The following is a 10,384-nucleotide window of genomic DNA, read 5'->3' as shown; positions in this document are numbered from 1 at the left end:
TGTTACACGTTTTGTATTGGGCTTTATTATTTCGTTTAAAAATTATAAATATGTCACGACCGGTCATAATTAGAATCAAGTTTAGTAATGGGCTGTGACTCAAATGATTGTATTTAGATTACGAAACTACCCTAAGTACGTGGATTGCGGTCTACTGGGTATGGCCAGTTATACGTGGATCTACAACTAAAGTCGTTGTGTTATACAATACAATTATGCATAGAGTGTGTTAATTTGGAGTGAAATTAGGTCTCGATTACTTCTTTTTTTAATTAAATATTTCACTTGCAATAATTTTGAAATGAGAATAGTAATTCGAAATTCAATAAAAAGTCGTTGAAATTTAAAAATTTTGGACGTCATCGTCAGTTGTATATTTTAAAAATGGAACTAATTAAAGTGTGCTACATTTGGACTTTAGTGACGTTCCTTTTATTCCAATGTCTAATGGAGAGTACTGGACAGGAGACAGGGTTCGAACTGCCGATACAGTTATTTGGGTTTCCTTTCATCATTATGGCTGTGAGGCTTACAAACTTCGTGAAAAAGTTATCATACGCTTTGAATCCAGGTAATTATAAATAACCCTAAGGCGTTACAGTAATTGTTTTTTATTTTTTTATGAAACCAAGTGACGACACGAACAAACGTTGTGTCTGGTGGTAAGCGACAAGCCTAACCTTATTAGTTGCAGTGCCACTCAGAGCTTTAAAAGTCGCAAAGAGCTGAGTGGCACTGTCACCGCACCCGTCGCCCTGACACATAAGTTGACAAATCTCATATGTCTGTAATTTCAATACCCTTCAAAACCGGAACCTTGGTGGCAGAAATAGGTAAGTACTTTCCTGGACGAACTCTTTCACAAGGACCTCTACTGTTACAAAAATTGAATCAAATCGATATCAATTTCAAAATTTTACACTTATTCTATACCTATTTGTGGAATAGGTAGATTTTAACTTCATTGCGGCATTCCATATAATTATAGCTTTTATTTTATTGAGTTTTTAGGTTTTCGGGATGAGACAATTTTTTCGGATCGTAAGCTATATTTGATTTTTCAAACAAACCAACATTTCGGGCCTTGTATGTGTCAGAGTGTCCATGGAACCTATAAAGGCCCGTTGGATTAAAAAAATACGTATTTAAACTTTGAACTTTTTTATTGCTTTAATGACTAACGTGTTTGGAATTACGGTCCGAGGATACATTACGGTGGATGCCGTCAAATAAATATAATATCACACTCACTATGAACTATTATGAACTTATGTAACAATATCAAACATAGGCTTTTGTTGGATTTATGATTCAATTTTACTTCACTTTGAAGTTGTATAACGCTTTCTTTGTAGCAAGCTCCAGCGTTGTAGGACTGCCGTCTAGGGGCACATGTTCTCATTAACAAATAACCTTTACTTTCACAAGGGAGAGTAGGCCAGTTGTGGGATGTACATAGGCTATAATAAGCTACAATTTTGAATGTCACCCACTACCTACTAAATTAATCAGCTTTCATTGATAGGCTTTTGTCATTTGTACTTGTAAATTAATAATAATTTTTACTTACTTAAAATCACAACTAATAAATTGGTTGCAATATTTGTTATAAGTCGAAGTTATACAATCAAAAATATTATCCTGCCTTCTAAACTAGAGGATCCTATATCTTTGAAAACAGAATTTGGCCGTGGGCTTACTATGAACGTCTAATTTGTATAAATAATGTAAGTGTAATTGGCCTATTAAAGACACTACCTGTGTCTTCTTTTTTTAAATAATATCAAGTGACGGAACGAACAAGTCGTGCGCCTGAGCTACACACGCCTGTCCACAACAGTTACAGTGCCACACAGAGCTTTTAATCACAAAGATCTGAGGGGCACTACCACTGTGCCCGTCACCCTGAGACATAAGTTGACAAGTCTCTTGTGCCTGTCATTTCACCAGCACCCTTACCCTTCAAAACTGGAATACAGTAATGCTGACATTACTGCTTGGCGGCAGAAATAGGTATTCATAGTAAAAAATAGTTACATTGAGTCAAGCTTTCGTGGTTTCCGGTCTAAATCGCTTTTGTTTTGAAACGAACGAACGTTTCGGATCCTTTACAAGTCTCATATTGATCAAATGTTTAGTACGTGTTAATGCGAATTACATTGAATAAAAAATGTTTTTACAAACATTGATCATTCGTGATCAACAACGCATTTATACTTCCCAATACTCGGCACGGGACTTAGGGTACGGATCTTCATAGCCTGAAGGACCTGAAGGTCCACCACGTTGGCTCAGTGCGGATCGGGAATTTCACACGTTTTCACAATGTCTTTCTTCACCGTAAAGCTCATATTAAATTTCAAATGAAATTTCGCACATAAATTCTAAGGTGCTCGCACATGAATTTTAAGAAACTCAAAGGTACGAGGCGGTACGTCATAGGCTACCACGGCTTTAAAATTAAATACCAGTTATTGTAACGGATAATTTGTTAACTTGCTATTTATGAATAAGGGATTTAGGACAATATAGAAACTTGAAATATAATAGTAATACTTTTAATTTTTTACATTTTTTAAAGTGAAGGCGATGTCGCGATCTTTGACTGTGTAAGTTACGAAAGATAAATACTTATTAGCAACCTTTCAAGAATGTCACAACATTTCGTTGCTATTACGAAACTAGTGTAGTCTTTGCTCTACGGTCTTCTATAATATACCATTTACTCGAAGACAAATGGAAAGCAGAAAAGAATTATTACACAAAATATATTAATTTTCCCTCAACAACCATTACAGCTTTTAACTATTCTCTTTCGAATATTATCTCGTTCGTTTCAAATGCGAATTACACGAGATACCGTCTAAATGTATGTACAATAATGCATCAGAGAGAGCATAAAAGAATTCTCTAGATTAGTGGAGTAGACTTGCGCCTTCATACTGTACGAGAGCCATGACATAACCGCCGATTGACCAACAAAGCAGCTGGGGAGGTGTTACGATCCCTGTCACGTATACGTTTTTCCAGTATGATCTTTGCTACTCGACCAGTTAGTTCGGTTCGCTTTATTGACTGATTCGAAGAATAGAAGGCACATATGAAATTCGAAAAAAAATTAAATTCAAAACTCGATCTTATCATAGTAGCAGTGACATTCTTTGGTAAAGTTTAAAAAAAATATTAATCAGGTCAAGGTTCGTTCGGTAACTAACAGTTACATAATTTGACTCATTCGCGATTACGCGCGGGGAATCGTTTAACAATAGGCATCTTGAACTGTTGCGTCAGTTTTGACTATTTGATGCAAGTCTTTTGCCTTGGGCTGTTAGTTGCGTCTTGACTTTGTGGCTTCTCTATTAAGAATGGAGTGGATTAAATGTATGTATACGTTTGTCGTTGTATTGTTGTTACTAGTGAATTGTAAAGATGTGGACAGTGAGCAAACTAGCTTTGAATTGCCGGTGCAGTTAGTAGGGTTCCCGTTTATAGTATTGAGTGTCAGATTGACCAACTTCTTGAAGAAATTGTCATACTCCGTAAGTCCAGGTGGGTCATTTTTTAATTTTTTACGTGCCGTCCATAAAGGCAGATTGTATAACATTTGGAAATTAAAAAAAAAAGCAGTCGTGTTGCTTTTGATAAAACAAATCTCGTACTTTTTGCGACGTTAATTCATTGCTATCGACTCTACGAATGAATTGCATTTTGCATGCGCAATACACTATAATTGAAACTGATGAAATTTCTTTACGTTCAACAGTAACGTAACTAATAATTTTGACGAAAATGACTATTTGCGTTACAACATAGATTATGAAATTCTGAATTGTGTAATTCTAATTACATTTCCCAGTCAAAATTGCAAGTTTCGAATATTTTGTGCTAAAGGGGAGAAATCGACCTTAATTAATGTTGTTTCATTTTGCAAGGAATTTTACGTAAGTTACAGAAAAAATAGTTATTTTATACTTCTTGCTCTTTACTTTCAATTCGCACCAAAATTAAGTTTTGGAGCGCTTGAATGGTATGGTGGACACAGTTATACATCAAAAAATTGTTATTTACACAACGTTCAAATTTGTTGTTTCTTGTGCATATAAAGTTTCGGATTCAAGAATTAATAAGTGGCAGGATATGTAAAATCAGAACCACTCTTGTTTTATAAGTGATGTAAATAGTTTATAGCGGGTTTCGTATTGACTGTCTTTGACGTTACGTTTATAACAAATACACAGACGGCACATTTAGCAGAACAAAAACAAGTTTACATGAAATATTAACGCTTATATTTAAATAAATAAGAATTACACATAAAGCAACAACTTTGTTAATATCTAGTGTTCCCCTACATGTGCCGGTGTGTGTAGTAATAATAATGTCAAAGTTTGACTTTGAAACTTATAATAGTAATTTTTATGGCAAATAATTACAGTAATTCAGACCCTATGGAAGGATTACCGAAGTTGTATATTCTGGAAATAGAAACTAACACTTACATTTTTTCTATACATTACATTTGTCGCTGAACCTAGGTGTAAAGTTTAGTTTTGAGTAGTACGAAACATTAATTAATGTTGAAAATTGCTAACTAACGATGACTAGACACACAAAGCTACGATCGCTCTACTCTAGAATGTATAAATGGCAGTGCAAAACCGAATTCCACCTTTATTTTTATAACACAAGGCGTCCAGGTGTCTCTAATAATTTTGGTGCTGTAGCGTCCTTGACCCACGCGGTGTCTCTATCGCGAAACTGTAATGTCATCCACCACAACGGTCAAAAAAGTTACTAAAATATATAAAATTAAAAAAATATATAAAATGGTTCGAGACACCGTGTTTCTAGGACGCGTGACGGTTTAAACTTCGAACCATAACAATTTATACCAGCACTATTAATTTTAGGTTTCCCATTTATATGTAATATAACAAGCCTTTTCATATGATATAATGCCTCGTTTGACCTAGTTGCCCCAATATCAGATTTGAATTCATCCCTATTCATGATAGAAAACTGTAATTATAATAATACGACCATTCAGCTGTCCACGGGTATCATTCGCAGACAAGTTCTTATAATTTGTGTTTCATGCAGCGATATATACATATAATATATATATGTATATATCGTATATGCATACATATATATATATTATATCGTATTATAAATATTATTAAATCCCAACCCGCATTATGATTATCCATTGCCATCAGACTATACACAAATAAATTTAAGAAAACAAAACCAATATTTAGTAAGGCACACACTCAATTCACATTTAAAAACCATAAAAATGAAATGTAAAACAATAATAATTCCAAATTATTAATTCAAGGTACTGCAATATAATTAAAATAATTAATAAATAGTTATCTAGTAATAACGACCTCGTCGTCGAGTGGCTGGCACACCGGTTTTCATGACGTCGCTATTCAGTGATCCCGGGTTCGATTTCCGGGCGGTTCAATGTAGAAACTAACTTTTGTATATTATCTCGAGTCTGGGTATTTATGGTACCGTCGAAGTTTCCGATTTAACACAAGTGCTTTAAGTAACTTTCAAATCGGAGCAACGTACGTGTTGTTGTCTAATATTTATTTATTTAGTTAATTGATAATGTTATGTCGACCTCCCGGCGTGGGACTTATCCCACGCTCTGGAGTCTTCTTGCTGTCCTTAGACAGGAAGAACATTAATTTAGTGAATTGACGCAAGTATGACAGTATTAATAAAACATTTTGTAATTACGAAGATATAAAATGACGTAAGTCTAATTCGCGCAAATTTGTTTTGAAACCAAAATTTCATTTAAAGAATATTGTTTTCAAATCAACGTAAGGGCTCATTACATGTCTCGTAGTTACGGCTGATTATTTTAGGTATTATTTAGATTCGAAAAAGTAGTTTAATTTCCTATGTGTAACCACAGACCACATAAATGTGCAACAATTGCGAAAATCTATAAACTCGATATGAAAATAATTTTTAACCGACTTCAAAAAAAGGAAGAGGTTCTCAATTCGACTGTATTTTTTATTACACAACTACTACTACTACTTTTAGTTTTACAATTCGTAAAATGATATTAATGAAAAGTCTTTTTTTGAAAGAGACTTTGAAAGAGAGTATCTCTGTACCGGTCCCATTTAAATTTGAAGAAAATATTGCATCCCTAAGTGTGGCAAACTAGGGGATGAATCTGGTTTCGCGCACTTTTCGGTAACCGATTTCAAACGATAAACCTTAGCAAATACATTAACACCCCGCTTTACGCGAGAGATGCTTTCCGGAAAAAATCACGTTAAGCGAAATTCGCGTAAAACAGGGTTGTTATATTTTTGTGTGGCCCGCCTGGTGCTATAGTTTTTCGGTCGCCCTGGGATCTCTAACTTCACCGAACGACTGCTACCAGGGATAGAACGGAGTATAATCGAATAAAAAGCTAAATATTCTAACGAACGTGCTATTCGAACGAACCTACCTTTTCCAAAACTTTTATCTTCGTCTCCAAATTCAAGCCCTTACGCTCTTTTTTCTTAGCCGGTGGCGTTATTGCACGTAAAAAATATTATTTCTACAATTCACTGAATAACAGACAGTATTAATGAGATTACAAATTAAGGGACAGAACTACCTCCGAAAATTCATTTTTAGTAACTGAGAAGCTACGGGCTCAAATTGTTTAAATCAATGCGTCCGCGTAAAGCGGGGTAATTTAGCGCAAATTTTGAAAAGTTGCGCAACCGGTTTCGCTCAAAGCGGGGTATTACAGTAGATGCAATTCCACGAACTTTTGAGATGGGTTTTTTTAGTACTCTGTAAGTTAAGCAATAAGGACACGTAATTTACCTATATGTTTACATTGACGTCAAAAATATCAAGACCAGTTAAATTGCAATTATTAATACTGTTTGACTTTTATATTATGTATTATCGTTAAAATCATTTATAGCGTCTATGAGGTCACAAAAGTAGGTCCAAGACGCGAACATTTTGCTTATTTTAGAAACGTGCGTTTTCATTTTTACCCGACTTCAAAAAAAGGAAGAGGTTCTCAATTCAACTGTATGTTTTTTTGCATGTATGTTACGCGATAACTCCGGTATTTGTGAACCGATTTACATGATTATTTTTTTGTTGGAAAGGGGGTACCTCCATAGTGATCCCAATTTAATTTTGAAGAAAATCATCCAGCTCTAAGAAAATCAGTCACCCGGCTGTTCATGCAAGCATGAAGCTTCATTTTTATGAATAGCGCCTAATTTTATAATAAGGGGAAATTATTTTAACCTATGATGTTTTATTGGCAACTTTGTGGCTATTCATTCACTCAGTTCGTACTATGACGCGACTTTAACATTAAAGTAATATTGCTCTTATGTCAAATTTAACATTTTTAAAATAGATACATGGATGCAATGGAAACAATATTATTTTTAGTTTTATTGACTTAATATTGATTTGTGATGATTAAAAGTTAAGTTGAACTTATTTATTTACATATATCTCCCTCTCTTCAATATTTTGTTTATTTCGTAAAATTATAACAGCGCCATCTATATGTTTTCTTGGCGAAACTAACAGTTGACACTAGACTGTAGTTCCGATCTCACAACGTGACTATCAAGACTCAGATTGTTTTTTATATTTTTCTTCATGCAAATGGGGAATAATTATTGAAAACAACGTAATTTTAATAGATTTTACTATTACATACCTTTCTTTTCTTAACAGTCAAAATTCTCTGAACATAAATAACATTAAGTACATTAAGCATTATACTATGATAAGAGGATTCAGACCATCAAAAAAGAAAGAGATGGCATTATATAGTTCACATAGCGTTATCTCTTTCCTATTTTTAGTAAGGAATAGACAATATTGGGAAATCATTCGTTCTTTCAATCACTTTTGCAATAATACATTACATGGTTGACAGGTTCGTGAAATAGGATTGTTTTTGGAAAGGTTATGGTAGGCCCCCTGGTATCAATATGAAAGTTCGCTGGAGAACCATAATTCGTTATTAAATTAATCTTGAGTATAAGAGTCATTTTCAAAATAGATTTTGAATAGCAGTGAATGGTGATTATAAATTTGATATATTATTTGAGAGTTGTGAATTGTGTATATATATATATATATATATATATATATATACATTTAGGTAAATATACAGTTATTACAAATATTTTATTTTTTTTTTATGTAAAAATCGCAAAGGCAAATTTTTGCGGAACAGAAACAAGTTTACATGAAATAGTAACGCTTGTATTTAAATAAATAACAATTAGATATAAAGCTTAAATATAAACTTAAACACGAATTTATTAAATCTTCTAACATCGCTAAAGTTTTACTCAACCTTTATTGAAAAAAAATCAATTAAAAAAATGGTTTTTTTTCCATTTTGTGACAAAACGGAAACGGTTCTAAATCTATAATTTGTAGCAGTTTAATATTGATTAAGTAAATCAAAGTTTAAAAAATAAAATTTTCTTCTAAAAATGTACAAGAACGCATAGTCAACCTCGAACCGCTCGACAAATCTGTACTAGTTCCTACTAGTAAACAATATAATATAGTATAGTATTGAAAACAAATTAAGTTATGAAAATAAATGACAATTGACTATTTTTTTTATATTCAAATTATACCTAATAACCTCTTGAAGAAGTACTGATTTATTTTGAGGTTATTTACTAATGTTCCATTAAATATGTGTGTAGTAAAAGTGTGTGTAGTAATAATAATGTCAAACTTATAATAGTAATTTTTATGACAAATAATTACTGTAATTCAGACCCTATGAAAAGATTATCTAAGATGCATACTCTGGAAATAGAAAGTAACAATTACATTTTTTTCTATACATCAGTTGTCGCTGAACCTTGGTGTAAATAACTTTAGTTTTGATGAGTACGAAACATAATTAATGTAGGAAATTACTAACTAAGAATGACTAGCACACAAGGCCACTAACTCGCTATGCTCTATGGAGATGTAACACGGCGGATATCACATTCGTCGATCTGATGAAAACAAAGAATTTTATCAAAATTATTTATTCAATTTTGTACTTATGCCTACGCCCTGCGATCAGAACTTTTGTAATGGCGAACCTATACTGGGCGTGTAATATGTCTTGTAAATATTTATAAACGCTCATTTAATATGTAAATATAACAACATACTTAATATAACCAACGTTTAATATAAACTTACATTCTACAATTTAATTTTTGATAACAATCATTTGTTAATGAACAACACTCATTTTAAATAACAATTATAAGTTCAGCTCTGTTTGAATAACTAAATAAATTAAACTGAAATAAATTGACCTAAAACAAACGGAAACCCAAACAAATTCGGTTCTGCTTTTGCAAAGTTTATGTCAAAGTCAAATAATAATTTATTCCCATCGAGTAAATAACCAGAAATACGCAATGTCATTTAACTTGTTTAAAAACTATTCACCCCGAATTCGAAACAATTGACGGGTGTCAATTATTTCACTTCAAATCGACCACTTTAACTAGAGCTTCGATGTTGGGCGAAAATTGCAAAATTACATGTTTGATGTTTAATTACCGATGAAATGTAATTCCTTTTATTTTGTAATTAGATGTTTTGCTATTTTTCCAACACCACCGAATGGAACAGCCCTCATTGTTAGAGATATTATCTTTTTGGAATATACGGAGACGTACACACAGGTCAGTCGTTGGCGTTGCACTATTTCAGTTTTCTAATTTATGATTTCAGCGCCATAGAGAGTTGACAAGTAATATAAGGCCCGTTACTAGATGAGTTGCCAGGGGTGGATGACCCTTATTTCATCTCTATTTCTGGTTGTATACTCAATGTTTATTCCATAGGTAAAATTTTAACACTTGAAAACGTCATTTTTTAAGCTACTACTCGTCACTACGCTGACCTCCCTGAGAAGAACGAGCAAGAATATGGAATACGAAACCTAACCTAACCTACTGAAAGAGGGCAACACATTACAATGATTGTTATATAAAAAGAGCTCTATAATATAAAAAAATTCTTATTAAATGTGAATTTTGTTTACAAACGAGTATTATATATAATTAAGTTATAGTTAGTGCATTTAATTAAAGTTAAGATAATTTTATTAAATGAGCCTTACATCTGTTTTTTAATTTTCACACAAGTGAGGCGCGCCCGAACCAACTAAACAATCTAACAATCAATTCTGCTAATAATCCATTTAATGAAATTGTTCATGTTAAAGCATCTTTATCATCGATTTCCATCGGTTCACCTACATTTTAAAATACGGCCCCATCCATCCTTTACAATATGAATGATCGTTCCCACATCGTCCCCAAAGACTTGTGACTAAGAT

At 33.0% G+C, this 10,384-nt stretch overlaps 1 protein-coding gene across 2 annotated transcripts in view; it reads left to right on the top strand.

The window, feature by feature from the left end:
* Positions 1-384: 384 nt before the first annotated feature.
* LOC113239506 overlaps positions 385-10,384 on the top strand; it is a 30,600-nt gene continuing 20,600 nt past the window's right edge. Inside the window, exon 1 of one of the 2 annotated variants that reach the window (XM_026476542.1) lies at positions 385-571. In XM_026476542.1, the coding sequence (XP_026332327.1) occupies positions 385-571 (187 nt within the window). Of the gene's footprint in view, positions 572-3,259; positions 3,550-10,384 lie in introns of those variants that run through there. The other variant, XM_026476543.1, reaches the window with a different exon arrangement.

Source organism: Hyposmocoma kahamanoa, unplaced genomic scaffold (genome assembly GCF_003589595.1).
Source record: "Hyposmocoma kahamanoa isolate Upper Pololo Valley unplaced genomic scaffold, ASM358959v1 99879, whole genome shotgun sequence".
NCBI classification, from domain to species: domain Eukaryota; kingdom Metazoa; phylum Arthropoda; class Insecta; order Lepidoptera; family Cosmopterigidae; genus Hyposmocoma; species Hyposmocoma kahamanoa.
Note: the sequence above shows the minus strand (reverse complement) of the source record. Positions and strands in the feature narration are given on the sequence as shown.